This window comes from Cetorhinus maximus, chromosome 4, assembly GCF_964194155.1.
Source record: "Cetorhinus maximus chromosome 4, sCetMax3.hap1.1, whole genome shotgun sequence".
Classification (NCBI taxonomy): Eukaryota; Metazoa; Chordata; class Chondrichthyes; order Lamniformes; family Cetorhinidae; genus Cetorhinus; species Cetorhinus maximus.
In genome coordinates this window covers 18,026,594-18,046,092 of record NC_135882.1, presented here as the reverse complement: position 1 = coordinate 18,046,092, position 19,499 = coordinate 18,026,594, and the positions used below count along the sequence as shown (strand labels likewise).

The window sequence follows — 19,499 nt, the reverse complement described above, 5'->3', positions numbered from 1 at the left end:
TGGTAAGGAAATACCTAGAATATTTAATTAAGGATGAAATTGCCCTGTATTTAGTTAGAGAAATAACTGGAAGCAGTCAGCATAGATTTCTAAAGGGATGACCGTTCTGGACAAATTTCATAGAATCTTTGAGCAGGTTGGGCATGTAATCAATTATTAAATGGAATAAGCTAGTTGGTGTTATATAAAATATTGAGCTACAGTTGTTAGATCAAAACACACTTCAGAAAGATGCATGGATGTACAAGATAGTCTTTAAGCACAGCAGGGGAGAGTGAATAATGACCGGGATTTTGTGATGCCAATGGTGGCGAATGTCAGCATTCACCATCATTACTCCTTTGAAACTGACAGCAATTTTGAGTATGTACTGAGTAAGAGGGAAATCGGTGACTCTATGGGCAGAATATTATGGGGGAGGGTTTGACATCCGCGCCCCCCCACCCCCCAGAAGCAAAGTAACTCCATGCCAGACAGCCCTGCAGCCGTAATGCGCTGTGGGCGGGCTAAATAGGGGCAGCGTGGGACTTCCATCCTTCACTGGAGAGGAAGACCTGCCCGCAGGAGCTGCTGGCCAATCCGATTGGCTGGCAGCTCCATTAGTCCCAGCAGCGCCAAGAACGCAATAGTGGGCACCGCCGGGACTGCAACCAGGAAGGAGGACCAATGGATCCCAAAGCCTGTTACATCCGGGGTCTTGGGCAAGGAAGAGTTTGGGCAGGTTAAGGAGGGGTCTGGGAGAGTGGGGGTGGTGCGTTTAATGGAGCAGGCGGATAAGAAGAAGGAAGTTCTATCTTAAGGGGCACCTCACGGTCCGCAAAGGCAACCCCTGAAGATAGCACCTCCCATCCTTCCCACCCTTTGAAATTCTTTTTTTTAAAAGAAGCAACCTGCCCAGTCCTGCCCAACTGCCTACACCAACCATTTTATGGCATAGGCCGCATAGTATCCAGGTCACTTGACTTGTTAACAATTATTATTATTTATTTAAAAATGGCAGTTGGGCTGCTGATTTTGGGTCCCACCCAAAACCCCCCCCCCCCCCCCCCCCCCATTATGGCAATAAGCAAGACGGTGATGGAGTGGGCGGGCACCCACCCTATTTTATGTGTTTCCCCCGCCCTTGCAGAAAACACGTCCATCGGCAGGCATGTAAAATGCAACCCTATGCTTCTCTATAGGACACACTATTAAGGTACCCTCAAACTGTAATCAGCGGAAAATCTATGAATTAATGAAAATTTCCACTTTTACTACGTTAAAAGTCCTATAGAAATTCACATTGTTTGATATGGATGCATTCTATGTGGAATTTGGGAAAACCTTTGACAAATACCACATAGGAAATAACATGTATCAGGTTGGCGATTACTAGAGATGATTAAAAGATATGGAATTAGGGGGAGAATCCTAATGAATCTGTGTTATACTGTCTCTAAAGTATCAATTAGCTACCTATAGCGTAGAGCCAAGTCCTACACACAATATTCTAATTGAGGTCTTAGGTTTTTAATAGGATCATTATTACCTTTTGACTTTAGTGTTCTACATCTGTCATCATGAAATCTAGACTTCTGTTCATAGAATCACAGAATTGTTACAATGCAGAAGGAGGTCATTTGGCCAATTGTGTTTTCACCTGCTCTCTGAATGAGTAATTCACCTAGTAATTCCCCTGCCTTCTCTCTGTGACCTTGCATATTCTTCCTTTACAGATAACAATCTAATTCCCTTCTGAATGCTGTGATTAAACCTGCCTCACCACACACTTGAGCAGTGCATTCTGGATCTCAACCACTTGCTGCATGAAAACATTCTTCCTCCTATCACCATTGCTTTTTTTGCCAATTAGCTTAATTCTGTGCCCTCTCATTCTTGATCCTTCCATGAGTGGGAACAGTTTTTCCCTATCTGCTCTGTCCAGACCCCTCAGAATCTCACAGTGCAGAAGAGGCCCATCGAGTCTGCACCAACATGTGACAAACACCTGACCTACCTACCTAATCCCATTTACCTGGTCCATAGGCTTGAATGTTATGACGTGCCATGTGCTCATCCAAGTACTTTTAAAGGATGTAAGGCAACCTGCCTCCACCACCCTCCCAGGCAGCGCTTTCCAGACCATCACCACCCTCTGGATAAAAACGTTTTTCCTCACATCCCCCCTAAACCACCTGCCTCTCACCTTGAACTTGTGTCTCCTCGTGACTGACCCTTCATCTAAGGGGAACAGCTGCTCCCTATCCACCCTATCCATACCGCTCATAATCTTGTACACCTCGATCAGGTCGCCGCTCAGTCTTCTCTGCTCCAACGAAAACAACCCAAGTCTATCCAACCTCTCTTCATAACTTAAATGTTTCATCCCGGACAACATCCTGGTGAATCTCCTCTGCAACCCCCTCCAGTGCAATAACATCCTTTCTATAATGTGGCGACCAGAACTGCACACAGTACTCCAGCTGTGGCCTCACCAAGGTTCTATATAGCTCCAACATGACCTCTCTACTTTTGTAATCTATGCCTTGATTGATAAAGGCAAGTGTCCCATATGCCTTTTTCACCACCCCAGTAACATGCCCCTCCGCTTTCAGAGATCTATGGACACACACGCCAAGATCCCTTTGTTCCTCAGAACTTCCTAGTGTCATGCCGTTCATTGAATACTTCCTTGTCAAATTACTCCTTCCAAAGTGTATCACCTCACACTTTTCAGGGTTAAATTCCATCTGCCACTTATCTGCCCATTTGACCATCCCGTCTATATCTTCCTGTAGCCCAAGACACTCAACCTCACTGTTAACCACCCAGCCAATCTTTGTGTCATCCGCAAACTTACTAATCCTACCCCCCACATAGCCATCTATGTCGTTTATATAAATGACAAATAATAGGGGACCCAGCACAGATCCCTGTGGTACGCCACTGGACACTGGCTTCCAGTCACTAAAGCAGCCTTCTGTTATCATCCTCTGTCTCCTACAACTAAGCCAATTATGAATCCACCTTATCAAATTACCCTGTATCCTATGTGCATTTGCCTTTATAAGTCTCCCATGTGGGACCTTGTCAAAGGCTTTGCTGAAATCCATATAAACTACATGAACTGCACTACCCTCATCTGCACACCTGGTCACCTCCTCAAAAAATTCATGATTTTGAATACTTCAATAAAATCTCCTCTCTCCATGGAAAACAGTCCCGACTTCTCCAATCTATGTAACAAAAGTTCCTCATGCCTGGAATCATTCTCGTGAATCTTTTCTGTACTCTCTCTAATCACCTTTCACATCTTTCTTTAGGTGTAGTGTCCAAAACTGGATGCAATACTCCAGTTGAGGCCAAACCAGTATTTTATACAAGTTTAACATAACCTATTTGCTCTTATACTCTATGGCCCTATTAATAAAGCTTAGAATACTGTTTGCTTTATTAACTGTATCTCAACCTGTCCTGCCACCTTCAGTGACTCAATGACTGTTAGCCATTTTTTTAACAGCCTTTTCAATCTGTGGTACTTTCTTTAATGCCTTGTGAACATGTGCCCTCAAATCCCTCTGCTCTCCCACTCAAAGCTTTGACCAACTGTTGAGGGATGAAAAACTAACCATAAAGACAAGATTAAAAGTAAGAGATATAGAACAGAGTTGTGAAGATGTGGAATTAATTTCCTAGTTTCTGCCTCAACCGCTAACCTGCATCAACATTCAAAATTAGATAGGTAGATGAAAGAAAAGGAGCTGAAAGGATATAGGAACAGGGTGGAGAAATGTGATCAATACAATTTTTGGGTTTGTGGAGGATCTTTGCTGATGGACTAGATGGGTCGAATGGCCTGATATTATGTTTAACATCTGTAAGACAGATTAATGGTACCCAATGGTACATTTTATGTTATTCTAGCTTGAAGAAAATGAGAGGAAACTATTTTGGATGATTTTAACTTTTAATTATAACTATGGACCAAATGGGACAATGCCAATCTATAACTAACTGATTAACAAAATTCTGGAATGTAATTTTATTAACTATTACAGGATACAAGATGTAACTCTGTTGGGGGCAGTTAGTTAATTTAAAAGAGGGTTAGCTACTGTTAATTAACATCTCACCATTATGGTCATTGAAAAATCCAGAGCAAAAGATTTATTTCTTAAGTTAACCCTTAACTGCTTACAGCAGGTGTTTTTATATTTTAGACCTAAAAAATCACAAATTTCACAGTTTGCACATGAAAGTGGATCCATCTGATGGGATCTTCTCTTCCCTTGGCTACCCCATTCCATATTTGCTTACTACAAAATCCCTAGCATATTTCTGAATCCTTATGACATTCTCATCTCACAATGCCACGTTAAAGTCCATAAGTATCTGTTATTCAGTGCATGTTCCTGATTTGTTAAGTGTTGATCCTTTGCTAGATTGCTTTTAACTGGCGGTACTGTTAACTTATTTGGAAAAACATAATTTATTAAATTTTCCTGGTTGTGATGTAGTGGAATTTGACAAAAATACAAATGTTATACCTTATTCATACCAGGCAGGTAAATTTGAAGGATGATTGCCTGGAATAAGTTGTAATGTTTTCATGAGATATTGATGATATAAGAAGTTCAGGCTATAGTTTATGCTGTCACTCAGTTGTCTGCCACAGTTTGTGTTTATTGGAATGCCGGGGCCATCATTTTTGAAATGTTTTTAAAATGACCTAATTTATTTAACATTTCAGTGGTGGCTTAATGTGTTCCTGGTTTGCATGAAACTAATGGATTCTGGCACACCAAAGGGCTAAAAATGTGGGCTTTTGAAACTTTATCAAAGTATGTTATCTATTATCTTTAACCAGTAACTAGCTTATGGCAATAAATGCATTTTGTGTCTTTTTGAAGAACTGAAACAAGTGCATTATTTTGCTTCTAGCTGGCCAAGAATGTAGGAAATATCAGTTTTAATGAAATTCTGGAAGCCAATCTGCCGCATCCATCACCAAAGCCAATTCCACATAGTGACATGTAAGTACATTTGAGAGAAGTGATTTGGAAATGGTAAAAGGCAATAAACTGGAACACAGATTTACTCATTGTGTGGGTTAAGTTTATGACCATTAATAGGCCTGTTAATTGGACAAATTGGCCGCCAACCTCCTATTTGCAGGCAGCAGAGCCTCTGCTGTTTCTATCCTTCAAAGTATCCCATAGAAACACCATCTGCCACTCTTTGACCAACCCTCCCATCTCCTAGCCCATTTCCAGAGGGCAGGTAAAATCCTAGCCTTCGCTTCAGAAATGATTATTCAAAGGACATGGACACAACCACATAGCTTGTGGCAGAATAGACTTGCACTTTTTGCATTTCAGTTAGCCATATTTTTCAGGAAACTAATTGATAAGCAATTGGTGAGGCAGGCCCATTAACATTATTGCAGTTTAGTAGATCAAAAAGTCTCAGATCTGGCATTTCCTATTTGTTACAATTTTGTCATACCTGATTGTCAGACTTAGTGCTTTTAAATTGAGAATGTACTTAACTTTGCAGGCCTCCTACTGCCAGGTTGCACTATGTGCCTCGAAAATCGTTCTCCTTGATCCATCAAAAAATAGCCCTAAAATTTCATTGCCCTCACTTACTTTCACATTGCTGTTGCACAGGGTGAAGACCCGTTCATCTAGTGTACACTTGCCTGTCTTCTCTTACTAGCCTTAGTTGCTCTGATCAAGATCACGCACCCAGTTTCTCTTGTCACTGGTTTTGCTTATACAACACTTGTAGCACATTATTTTATCAATAGCAATTTAACAATAAATTACTTATTTCCCAGCTTAGTTCTGGGAAACCAGCTTTCATCAGATTACTGTAAGTGCATAGGATGCATCTCTGTCCTCTACTCCATCTACCACCTCTTGGCCAGAAAAGAAGGGAAACAGACAAGCAGAAGAGGAGAGAGAGTAAGAGAAAAAGAAGAAAATAAATCAACAAACCATGTAGAAAAAGTACAGAAGAGGAGTGAGAATGAAATTGCAGTTCAAAGTTGACACCATAGAATTCAATACTGCATGTATCACCACAGTAGATCCCCTAGAAGCAAATATGAAGAGATTTGCTTTAACTTCCTCTGCCTACTCACTTTAGATGCCTGTCTGACCACTCCCCCCCCCCCGCCCCCCCCAACATATGCTTCTGCTATATGCTTCTTCTTGATTCTGAGTGAAACATACCTTCTCATAACCATGGAAGTTAAATTTGAGGAATGAAAATGGCACTTAATAGTGCACTTTTGCAGTGGCACTATGTTGGCAGAACTTTATAGAAAGAACTTTGTAGTTCATTGAACTTGTACTGTACCCAGCATGAAAATAGGTGGTGCTATCAAATACTATCATGTCACCTCTGCTAGCTGGATTTCAATCTAACCCAAACTGATGACATGAAAGTTTCCCCTGTGCCTGCTGTAAGAGATTGAACAGAATTTGGGCAATTGCATTGAATACAAGTCGTAGCATAAAGGTGCTTAACTTTGTTCTAAAATTGACACCCTTTGCGTGTGGGGGTAAAGAGAATTTTACAACTGGCAATGGGGATAATGTTTCATTGGTCAGCATAGTAAAGTGAGCTTTCCTTCATGCTACATCTGAGATTAGGGGATTTAAAACAAACACTGGTTAACTGCTATGATGAAGTGGCAAATGAAGGAATGTCATATGAAGCTCTTAACACATTTGTTGTTAATACCTCATAGTATGATTTCAAACCAACAATGTTGAAAGGTGTTTTTTCTTTAGTGCCAACATTCATTACCAAAACAATTGAAAACAGTAAAAAAAAAGCCACTATTTTCAAACTGTAACATTCTATTTGATTGTCTGAATTATGATTTTTTTTAAAAATCATGTTTTATTAAATCACTATGTAGTACACCTTTACTTTCTTTCATTTCGAAAGTTTAAAAAAGGGGCTTATGATTAAAGAAGTTAATCAGCTAATTGATTTCTACGTTTTTGTTCTTAAAAACACAAACCTGATGCATGATAATATGGATTGTTGAATTTGTTTGTTATTTATTAAGTGTATTCAAGTAACAAAAGGAATGGTCACCACTGAATTATATATTTTAAAAATTCTGATGGGTGTTGCACTGCTCCTTTGTATCTTTATTTGCCAGAAAACTATGACATGTTATTCACCCACATAGTCTGTTGTCTTTTTGACAGGACTGCACGTAAAGAATACATACATGCAAAATATGTAGACCATAAATTTGCCAAAAGGTTATGCACCTCTTCTTTAGCTAAAATGAATGAGTTGTTGGAATCTGTGAAATCCAGGGATTTACTTGCACTAATTCAAGTCTATGCAGAGGGAGTTGAACTAATGGAGCCACTACCAGATCTTGGACAGGTGAGAACTAGCAACTATTTTAGCTGCCTGAGATCACATGTTTCACTTTTCAGTTCTGTATATAGCATGTATATATAACATTCAAAAGAATTGATTTTGATGGAGAAACATTTTCTAAAATTCCACATTTCAACTTGGCCGGGGCTTTCATTTCTCTATAAATTAAGCATTATTCCTAAGTGTTTTGGTTACTAAGAAAAAAACCATATAAAATATTTCTGTTAAACAAGTATGTAGGAATATACAGGACCAAGAAGACTCTGCAATCCAACTGGCGTGGCCATCAAACTAATACCTTTCAATTGCATACTCACAAAATCACAAGATAACTATAATGAGGAGGGTCATTTGGCCCATATTTGTCATCCATCCAGAAAGATCATGCAGTTGTTATCTTGGGTTTTTTTTAGTAAATCGTGTTTTACCTCTACTGGAAAACTGCTTCATGATCCTGAAACTAGCTATTATTTCAGTAATTATACAATAAGAAGACAGTCAGGGAAGAAGTGAGAACATTAACATACATAAATAGCTCCAAAACAGACCCAGAGCATGAGATAATAAATATTCTGAATTATGACTTTTCCATGTATTCACGAGGGAAAACACGAGCAGCGCAACAACAGTGTTACCCCCATCAACCCTCTCTGTTACCTCATCAAAAGGCTCAAGCAAGTTAGCTAAACACTATTTGCCCTTTAAAAAAAATCCATGCTGGCTTTCCTTAATTAATCCGCATTTGCCCAAGTGACACTTAACATTGTTACGAATTATCATTTCTAAAGTTTCCCCACCGCCAAAGTTAAACTATGAGTGGCCTGTAGTTGCTGCGCTTATCCTTACACCCTTTTTTGAACAAGGATGTAACATTTGCAATTCTCCAATCCTCTGATACCACCCCTGATGGAAAATTATGGCCAGTGCCTCTGCTATTTCCACTCATTCCCTTGAGTATCCTTGGATGCATCTCATCCAGTCCTGGTTCTTTATCAACTTTAAGTACAGACAGTCTATCTAATATATCCTCCTTATCAATTTTAAACCCTTTAAGTGTCTGCATTCCTCCTCTTGCACAATGACTTGGACAGCATCTTCTTCCTTTGTAAAGACAGATGCGAAGTATTCATTTAATACGGCAGCCATGCCCCCGGCTCTGTGTAAATCCCCTTTTTGATCCCTTATCAGCCCCACTCCTCTTACATCCTTTTACAGAGTTTTTTTTTTTGATCTTGTCCCAGTCTCTCATCTCTCAGTGCAAGCCTCCAGCCCTGACCGCATTTCTTTCCTCACTTATCTCCCAAAACCACAAAAAATGTAGAACAGAAAAGGAGACGAGTCTAAACAGCAACATCAACTTATTTAGCACCTTAAGTGTAATGAAACATCCCCAAAACATTTCTCAGGAGTACTATAAAACAAAGTATGACAGTGAGCCACATAAGGAGATATTAGATCATTTAGCTAAAAGCTAGGTCAAGCAGGTAGGTTTTAAGGAGTGCCTTAAAGGAGGAATGGGAGGTAGAGAAGGGGAGAGATGTAGGGAGGAAATTCTGAAGCTCGGGGCCTAGGCATCTGAAGGCATGGCCATCAATGGTGGAACAGTTATAATTGGAAATGCACAGGAGACCTGAATTGCAGGAGTGCAGGTATGCGGAGGGTTATGGGTATGAAGGATATTACAGAACTAGGGAGGGGAAAGGCCATGGAAGGATTTGGAAAAGAAATGAAAATTTTTAAAGTCAAGATGTTGCTTGACTGAGAGCCAATGTAGGCCAGTGAGCACAAAGATCATGGGGAATTGGAGAGAGAGAGCGAAGCAGAACAAGGCAGAGACATGAAATGCAAAAAAATGAAACAAACTGAGACAAAAGGCAATAGCAGAAATAAAAGAGAGAAGGAAAACAACACACAATCATAACCAAAAATGAGAGAAAAATGCCAGGAAAGAGCAAAAGTAAAGTAACACTTATGAAGATAAACCTTACCTCTGCACCATGAAGGTGACACAACAAAAATCAGGTGGTATATCCTCCAAGGTACCATCAACAGCCGACTATCAATAAAAACAGTTCAGTAACTCATGTTTTATATCACCCATTTTGTACTTTGCATCATACTTTTTGGTTGGCTAATAGTTTATATTTATAAAAGGGCAGGGAATCAGAACTTGGAATTTTTTTTTGAAAAGCAGAAACTGAACTAATCCTATCACAAATCAAAATACTTTTGGTTAAAATTTTATTCTCTAATTGAAAGACAATGTTGAAAATAAGTTTCATAATACCATAAATACATAAATTATATTTTTGCATTAGCTTGGTTAAATTTACCTATCTCATTGCATTTTTTAAAAATCTGTGAATATCTTTGTTAATGATTTTACTTGTGGAGACCTCCGACTCTCTTGAAAATATCAGAATTGAGTTGATCTTCTTCCTAGATATGTCACTTTATCTGTCAAGGCAGTTGACAAGTACATCTCTCCCTGCACTTCCCAGACTAGTGTAGCCTAAGCATATGTCCCTGTGACTAAATTGCAGCAAACATTGTTATGATTCTGCTAGTTGCAGGAGGTAAGCAAAATACTAATTGGGCTGTAACCTCCGACTAATGTCGGAAAGTGCTGGCCCGCAGAAATTAGAAGTAATAAATACCTACTTACCTGGTCTTGAAAATTATGTTGCCACTTCCGTTCGCTGGAGCTGCTTGGGCTTGCATCGAAAGATTCCTTGCAGGCTTCAGTGAGGTGTAGCTCCAGCGTATTCAAGAGACCGTGCCCCCTTTTTTACAGCACTTGCTGCCGTCAGGCAGGTAGGTTTAAAGAGCAACGGAAATTGACAGGCCAGGGAGAAGATAAGTGTCTAAGGTATGTGCATAGGATTTGTGGGGTGGAGGGGGGGTTGGTCAGAGGTCCAGTGTGGTAGGGGGGTGTCGGTCGGAGGTCCAGGGTGGTGGGCGGGGGGGTCGGTCAGAGGTCTGGGGGGAGGGGGGGTGGAGTTAGTTGGAGGTCTGGGTGCAGGAGTTGATGGTGGGGGGAATCCCGTGGGGTCGGCCTGGGACTTTACAATAGTTACTCAGAAATTAGAAGAGGTTTTAATTATTCTAACCTTTTCTGAGTAACTATTAGTATAACCCCGGCGGAACCATCCGAAGTTAGCAATTTAAACCACATTTTCGGATGGTTCCCAGCGCAGCGCAATTGTCCAGAGGAAGTGTACACTTCTGGGCAATTGTCGTGCAAACCCTTACCTAGAAACTCCCCAGGGGAATTGCCCAGTGCATCTTTGGGGTAACCCCCAAATCCAGTGCTGGGCAGCTCGGAAGTTATGGGCCATTGTTTTTCAGGAACCAATGAAATAAAAATTTCCCTCTTCCCCTCTCTTTTCCCCCTGCCCCAACCCTTATTTTTGTAATATGCAATTAAGGGATAGCAGCATGGCATCACTAAAAGGGAAGTGTGTCATGCGATCTAGTCTTAGTTTCACTTTTGCCTTTGAGCAGGGCACACACATACAGCTCTGCTGCTGATGTCTTCAAGCTTTCTACCTATGTATAAATGTTCTTATGTGCCTAGTCCTAAATAAATGAATGTGCAACATGTTTACACAATCCCTTAAGAGCGATTGGTGCCTTTATATAAAAACATGATATAGTGTTCATTGGTAAAAAGAGTGGCAGCAGGATTAAGTACAGGTATGACATGGTGAACAGCTTTAGATCATGTTACATGGAGTGAGACGATCCTCAACGTTCTGGTCAGCCCGCAATGGAGTCACAGCATTAGAGCATGTTGAAATCACAGCATGGTGACTGCACAGAAAAGCTTCAAAGACACGGTGCCCGGATAGCGCTTGAGTAAGGAGCTGGCAAACGATGGATCCCTCGTGGCGAGATTGAGTGTGTAGTCTGTCAGGTCAGTGAGTAGGACAGCGTATCATGAGGACCAACACTGGGTTAGCTCAGTTGGGAAAGGCAAGTGACCAGGGTGTGGGCTGGATGAATAGTGAGTAAGGGAGAGTCAAACAAAAGAAAACACAGAAAGCGGTCATAAAAATCGAGCCGGAGATTATAATGGATGGCGTCAGGAGTTGCTGATTGATAAATGGAACAAGAGGCAAATGCACTGTTTCTCCATGCTGCGTTCCTGCCAGAACTCGTCTTCGTGGGCGGAGCTTCAGAAAAGAGTGCAAAAATGGCTCTAGCGAAACTCATCCCAGGTATTGTAGGAGAAGGAAGGTCAAAGGGATATTGTCAAAATATCCACAAAATTCCCCAGTTTGAATTGGGTTTTAGCTGACTTACTATCCGAATTCAGAATGTTTAAACAACGTACAGAGCTATGGTTTCTTGATTTGGGTGTGTCTGAACAAGACAAGCAAGCCATAAAAACTCACCTAGCAATTGGGAATGAATGTCTCCACCAGCTGAACACATCAAAATTAACAGGAGAAGAGCTAAAGGATCCCCAAAAGATATGGACTACATTGGAAGACTGGTTCAGAATCAGCTTAGCTTCCGTAAGTTCATGTCATTTCAACAACAACCTGCAGAATCCGTACGCGACTTCATCAGCAGATTCAGAAAAAAGGATATGTACTGTGACTTTTCAAATGCAGAGCTAGCAGACAGAATTGTTGAGCTGGTGATCGCAACCACTCTCATGGAAGCATTCTAAAAAGATCTGCTAGACAAGCCAAAAATGTATAGCATCAAAGACATACTGAAGGATTGAAGTAAACACAAAGTGACCTACGCAGGTTGATGAAGCTTACAGGTCCTAAGCACAACCCCAATTGTTGACTCACTCAGGAGAATACCCAAACCTAGCAACACATGAAAGGGTGTGACCTTCTGCATGTTCAAAGAAATGCCCAGCTTTTCTTCAATCTTGCAAGGCATGTGGCAGAAAGAGCCATTGGCAAATGGCAATGCACTAGAGCAATGGCTGATGCAGCTACAAAGAGCCGTGCACTGATCCAAACAGGCCATACACAATGGGTGCTTTCAAGCAATAAGAATGACCATCTGGTATCCAGTCAGAAACATAGACATGAGGCGATTGACAAACCAAAATATGACAACAATGCGCACGACAAGGTAAAGGGGAATGAACGCATGTTTCATACTGTCGTGGAAAGCCTGGGTGCCATCACATCATCCAAATTATCTGTCCTAAGAAAGTTGGCAACTATTAGCTATTGGCCAAAATTGGCAGAGAGACAAGTGCCAACATACTACTCGCGACTTCTAAAAGAATTGTATCCACAGACATGGAAGGCCATGGCAAAACCTACTACTGCGCAACTTTCAGCATACAACAGTTCACTAATTCCATGTGCAGGATCAAGAGTCCGGGAGTGCAAGTACAATCAACCCCCCTGTGTGTTACAGATGTTCTACATAGTGGAAACTAAAGGCCCAGTGATTGTAGGTCTACCGGCATGCCGTGACCTCTCACTAATAACGATCCATTGTGTTAGTCAGACATCACAAGGCAGGTCTTCCTCAAACTACTCCTATTGCCTTAGTTCACGATCTAAGATCGAAATATCCAGAATGTTTTGGCAGTTTCAAGGGAGCTTCAACATTACACTTTCAGGAGAATGCAAGTCCGTCAATTGATCCACTGTGTAAGTACAGCATCCACTTACAAGACAAATTGAAGGTCAAACTAGACAAAATGGAGAAAGATGGAATCATCTGAAGAGTACAGGAGCTCACAGATTAGTGCAGCTCAATCTCGTAACATAAAGAAGGATGGATCATTGAGAGTATGTCTTGATCCACAACATTTAAATGCAGCTTTAAAACATTGTCCTTTCAAAATACCCACAGTAGAGGAGTTAAATGCGAGATTTGCAGGTACAAAATTCTTCTCGAAGCTTGCTGCCAAGCATGGCTACTGGTCAGTACGTTTTGTGGAAAAGTTCCAAGAGCTTAGTACATTTCATACCCCACCCATTCAGATGATACTGTTTTCAGTGACTTCCTTTCGGGATGTCTGTTAGCCAGGATCCTTTCAAGCTCACATGAACCGCAATACATGCACTGTACCAGGATTCATCTTTATCGCAGGAGACATAGCTGTTGTGGGAAGAACAAAGCAAAAACATGACCATAATCTGTACATATTGGTGGCACATAGTGAAGGATTGGTGTTCAACAATCTGAAATGCAACATCAATGTGCAGCAGATCAATTTTTTCAGTTCTGTTTATTCCAGTGCTGGCATATATCCTGATCCAAGTAAAATTCAGAGTATTAAAGCCATGTCAACTCCCCAAGATAAGGACAATCATCACAGATGTCTCGGTATTTCCTGTCTCCATACATTCCCAATTTTGCTCAAAAAACATCCTCGCTAAAGGAATTGTTGAGAAAGGACGGGCCTTTCCTGTGGCATGGAGACCACCAATACTTCTTTTAAGCACTGAAACAATCATAATCAGAAGCATCAACATTGCGCTTTTACGATCCTATGGAGACAACAGCTCTTGAGATAGATGCCTCAAGCAAGGTCTGGGAGCATACATACTACAAAAAGGCAAACTGACTAGCAACGATTGCTACAAAATCTCTGTCTGTAACACAATCCAACTATTCCAACATCAAGCGGGAAATGTTAGCTTTAGTGTTTGGAATCATGCGTTTTCATACCTATTTTATTTGGCAAAAACTTTAAGGTAGAGACCAACCACAAGCCACTGGAGAGGATTTGGCGAAAACCATTGACCAGTACACTGCCCAGATTGCAATGTCTCCTGATCAAGATTCAAGGTTACGACTGTGAGATTAGGTGCAAGACAGGTAACCTTATGATCACATCAGATACACTTAGCAGATTGCCTTACCCAGTGAAAACAGCAGATATATCCTTAGGTTCTACAAGTTAACTTAATTCACATTGAACTTGAAGATGTTTTCCAAATTGATCTGGTACATTTTGTGGAATGCAAATGCCAGCAGCTACAAAAAGAAACAGTGAAATACTCTACACCACAGAAACTGTGGAAAACCATCATTGAACGATGACCTGCTTCAATTCAGCACATCAATGAACAAGTGAGACTGTTTTGGCCTAATTGGGCCAAGCTAAGCATCTCCAGGGGAGGCATTTTTAAAGGCAGGCAGGTTATCATACTGGAATCTTTGTGACCTGATATTCTTCAATAACTTCATCACTCACACATGGGCATTGATTAGACGAGAAGACTCACAAGCGACACAGTCTGTTGGTCAGGTATGAACATCGACATCATCATCACAAAGTTCGAGGCATGCCAAGAGCATATGCCAAGTCAGCACAAAGAACCACTGATTGTACATGAAGTTCCTACCCATCCTTGGTCCAAAATCGCATCCGATCTCTTTCATGTCCATGGCACTGACTTCATCATCATTGTTGACTCGTTTATCAAGTACCCCATTATTTGACAATTGCACAATACATCAAGCACAACAGTCACACACGCTCTTAAGTGCTATTTTCAGCTTATTTGGTGTGCCTAGAGAGATCATAATGGATAACGGTCCGCAATGTATTGGTAAGCCATTTCAAGATATGTGTGAGAAGTGGAATATTGATTGCATCACTTCTCCTCATTACCCTAGATCTAACGGCCTGGCTGAACAAATGACTTGCACAGTGAAATCCCTAATTCTCAAATGTAGACAGACCAAGCAAGATCTACACATTGCAGTGTTACATCTGAGAGTGACACCTTCAAGTGAAACTACTCCATCACCGGCAGAACTCATGTTTGGCAGACCAGTGCACACTGATTTACCTACTCTTACCCATTCTTCTCTCTCAGAAACTAGAGAACAACTTTTAAAGCTGCAAGAGATGACGACCAACGAGCACGATAAAAATGTGGGTGCAGAATTGCCAAGTTTACTGTTGGGACAACAAGTTTGCATCCAGGATCCCTCAGAAAGTTACTGGCAACTAGCCCAAGGTGACAAGGATTTGTTCAGAACCAAGGTCCTATGAAGTCATTACACATAAAGATGCAATGGTGAGACATAATAGAGGACAAATCAGATCCATTCCAGCTCCTCAACCACCGTGCAGTCCTATTGCATCGAGGATCAGATCCCAAATGCAACCAGGAACAATATCCAAGAATGACAACTCCACAGCCCATTATGAGCAATTTAAGGAACCTCCAGACAAGGTTACACTTAGAAGATCTGGCATAGCAGATTACCTCCATGCTTTAGAGACTCCTAGATTCCTCAGTTCTATACACTTATGTAATGGTAACTAAACATGAACATGTATTGTAAATAGTTATACTTCTTTGGAAGGTGGAAAGTACCTTTAAAAAGAGAGGGGGATGTTGTAATATGCCTTTAAGGGATAACAGCATGAGATCACTAGTATGTCATGTGATCCAGTCTTAGTTTCATTTTTGCCTTTGAGCAGAGTACACACACATAGATCTGTTGTTGATGTCTTCAAGCTTTCTACCTATGTATAAATGTTCTTTTGTGCCTAGTCTAAATAAATGAACCCACAATATGTTCACAGGATCCCTTATAAGTGATTGGTGCCTTAATATCATTATAAAGACGTGACACTTGCCACCCTCCACTTGCGCACCACATGCCTTTTTGGTACATTGTAACCCTCTTTGGCCCCTTATATTCCTGGTCCATTTCAGGCTGAATCTTAAGTCCTCACTTTATTTCTCATTTCTGTGTCTTCTATCATTTTCCAGACAAAGTCTCTGCATGATCTTTGTACTTACCTCTGACCTGGTACATCTAGACCACAGTTTTGCTATGTATTCTAGCTTTTGAAAAAGGTTCACTGTTAAAAACATAGGTGAAGGATCCCCAGAAACCATGCAGGTAAAAATGCAGTTTTGACTTACTCGGTCATTGTGAGTCAGTAACCTTTGTAATATGATGTGTGTTATATATGGCAATACTAGGGAAGAATTCCGCATTCGTGGTTATTGAATGCATTATTATAATTAAGTTCACACTGTAAATCTGTTTATTTAACAAACAGGAGCCAGGGGAGACGGTGCTTCATCTAGCAGTGCGAACTGCTGATCGGACCTCACTCCACCTGGTTGACTTTCTTGTACAGAACAGGTAAAAAATTGCTCAATGATAAATTCAGTTTACTGTTAATATCTACTATCTTCCATTGACTCACATTGATCATATTAATCACTCTGCAATCTTTGGTATTGCGTATAGAGTACAAGAATAAGCTTGCGGGGAACATAAAAACTGACTGTAAAAGTTTCAATAGGTATGTGAAGAGAAAAAGATCGGTGAAGACAAATGTATGTCCCTTACAGTCAGAAACAGGGGAAATTATAATGAGGAACAATGGAATGGCTGACCAATTAAATATACACTTTGGTTCTGTCTTCACGAAGGAGGACACAAATAACATACCAGAAATGTTGGGGAACACAGGGTTTAGTGAGAGGGAGGAACTGAAAGAAATCAGTATTAGTGGGGAAATGGTGTTGGGGAAATTGATGAGGTTGAAGGCCGATAAATTCCCAGGGCCTGATAATCTATATCCCAGAGTACTTAAGGAAGTGGTCCTACAAATAGTAGTTGCATTGGTGGTCATCTTCCGAGATTCTATAGACTCTGGAACAGTTCCTACAGATTGGAGGGTAGCTAATGTAGCCCCACTATTTAAAAAGGCAGGTGGAGAGAAAACAGGGAATTATAGACCAGTCAGCCTGCCGTCAGTAGTGGGGAAAATTCTAGAGTCCATTATAAAAGATTCAGTAGCTAACCATTTGGAAAACAGTGGCAGAATCGGACAGAGACAGCATGGATTTACAAAAAGGAAATCATGCTTTACAAATCTACTGGAATTTTTCGAGGATGTATCTAGTAGAGTTGATGACGGGGAGCCAGTGGATGTGGTTTATTTGGACTTTCAGAAGGCTTTCGACAAAGTCCCACATAAGAGATTAGCGTGTAAAATTAAAGTGCATGGGATTGGGGTAGTGTATTGAGTTGGATAGAAAACTGGTTGGCAGACAAGAAACTAAGAGTAGGAATACTCTTTTTCCGAATGGCAGGCAGTGACTAGTGGGGTACTGCAGGGATCGGTGCTAGGACCCCAGCTATTCACAATATATATTAATGATTTAGATGAGGGAACTAAATGTAATATCTCCAAATTTGCAGATGACACAAAGTTGGGTGGGAGGGTGAGCTGTGAGGAGGATGCAGAGATGCTTCAGGGTGATTTGGACAAGCTGAGTGAGTGGGCAAATGCATGGCAGATGCAGTATAATGTGGATAAATGTGAGGTTATCCACTTTGGTAGCAAAAACAGGAAGGCAGATTATCATCTGAATGGCTATAAATTGAGGGAGGGGAATGTGCACCGAGACCTGGGCGTCCTCGTACACCAGTCACTGAAGGTAAGCATGCAGGTGCAGCAGGCGGTAAAGAAGGCAAATGGTATGTTGGCCTTCAGAGTGAGAGGATTCGAGTACAAGAGCAGGGATGTCTTGCTGCAATTATACAGGGCCTTGATGAGACCACATCTGGAATATTGCATGCCGTTTTGGTCTCCTTATCTGAGGAAGGATGCTCTTTCTATAGAGGGAGCGCAGCAAAGGTTTACCAGACTGATTCCTGGGATGGCGGGACTGACCTATGAGGAGAGATTGAGTCGGTTAGCATTATATTCGCTGTAGTTCAGAAGAATGAGGAGGGATCTCATAGAAACCTATAAAACTCTAACAGGACTAGACAGGGTAGATGCAGGAAGGATGTTCCCGATGGTGGGTGAGTCCAGAACCAGGGGTCACAGTCTGAGGATACGGGGTAGACCATTTAGGACTGAGGTGAGAAATTTCTTCACCCAGAGAGTGGTGAGTCTGTGGAATTCGCTACCACAGAAAGTAGTTGAGGCCAAAACATTGTATGTTTTCAAGAAGGAATTAGATTTAGCTCTTGGGGCAAAAGGGATCAAAGTATATGGGGAGAACGCAGGAGCAAGCTATTGAGTTGGATGATCAGCCATGATCATAATGAATGGCGGAGCAGGCTCGAAGGGCCGAATGGCCTACTCCTGTTCCTATTTTCTATGTTTCTATGTATAATACATCCCCTTTGTGATACCTGTTCATACCTTAGTACCATCAACCTCAACCAAACAAAATAGGATGCAAGACACCTCCCGCCACTCCAATTAACATTACACAAATTTGCCAACAACGTTCACTCTCTCAACTGTTGAAAATCTCTGTAGATCAATGAGAGTTGGCATAGGGAAGAATAATGATTTTTTGGTTAGTCTAAATACTTTATAATTTATCCAGTTTACTAAGGAATATAAAAATGTTAATGAATATAGAGCAGCAAACAAGGAGGCAATAAAAATAATGGACTGCATAAATATGAAATAAAAGCATTCTACTGTAAAAGTATTCTAACAGTATTTCTACTGTTCTCTTAAACAGAATATTGCATTAATGCATTAAATTCTTCCTAAAACTGATGTTTTAAGAATATATATTCACTTTTATTTGTAGGTGATGGAAAATATTGATTTATTTCCAGTATTCAGATGATATAGTTAATTTTGGAACATAGGGAGCAGGAGTAGGCTATTCGACCCTTCGAGCCTGCTCCGCCATTCAGTAAGATTATGGCTGATCTGGATGCGATTCCGCTTCCCTGTCTGCTAACTTCACCTGTTGCTCAAATTTTTGAGATACCTTACCAAGTGAAATTAGCTGTTTCACACTGCTACTATACAGTAGCAACACGAGTGGTATTCACCACTAACAGGATGCTGCCGTCAAGCCAAAAAGACGTTCTCCTATCACACAAATCAGAAACATGGTATATGAAATTCAGTGCCAGGGTGATGCTAGGTATGTAGGCCGTATGTCCCAACGACTGGCGGATCGTATCAAACTACATGTCCCAGCCACTGTTCGCAATGGGCAAAGTACAGACTGTACCCAACCAGCCCATGTTTGCCAAACTCAAAACAGTGTCCAACATTAGATGCAATTGGACAACATTTGCTAAATAATCCTCAGTGTGCTAAGAATTATGCTGACAATCAATTTAAGATTGTCAGTTGGGCTCACAGTGTG

The 19,499-nt window shown here is 41.0% G+C and overlaps 1 protein-coding gene across 2 annotated transcripts in view; it reads left to right on the top strand.

The window, feature by feature from the left end:
• LOC144679523 (arf-GAP with SH3 domain, ANK repeat and PH domain-containing protein 1-like) overlaps nucleotides 1-19,499 on the top strand; it is a 346,344-nt gene that overhangs the window by 240,414 nt on the left and 86,431 nt on the right. For both annotated transcript variants that reach the window (XM_078539997.1, XM_078539998.1), the window contains exons 18-20: nucleotides 4,921-5,012; nucleotides 7,209-7,395; nucleotides 16,415-16,500. In XM_078539997.1, coding sequence (XP_078396123.1) covers nucleotides 4,921-5,012; nucleotides 7,209-7,395; nucleotides 16,415-16,500 — 365 coding nt within the window. The remainder of the gene's footprint in view (nucleotides 1-4,920; nucleotides 5,013-7,208; nucleotides 7,396-16,414; nucleotides 16,501-19,499) is intronic.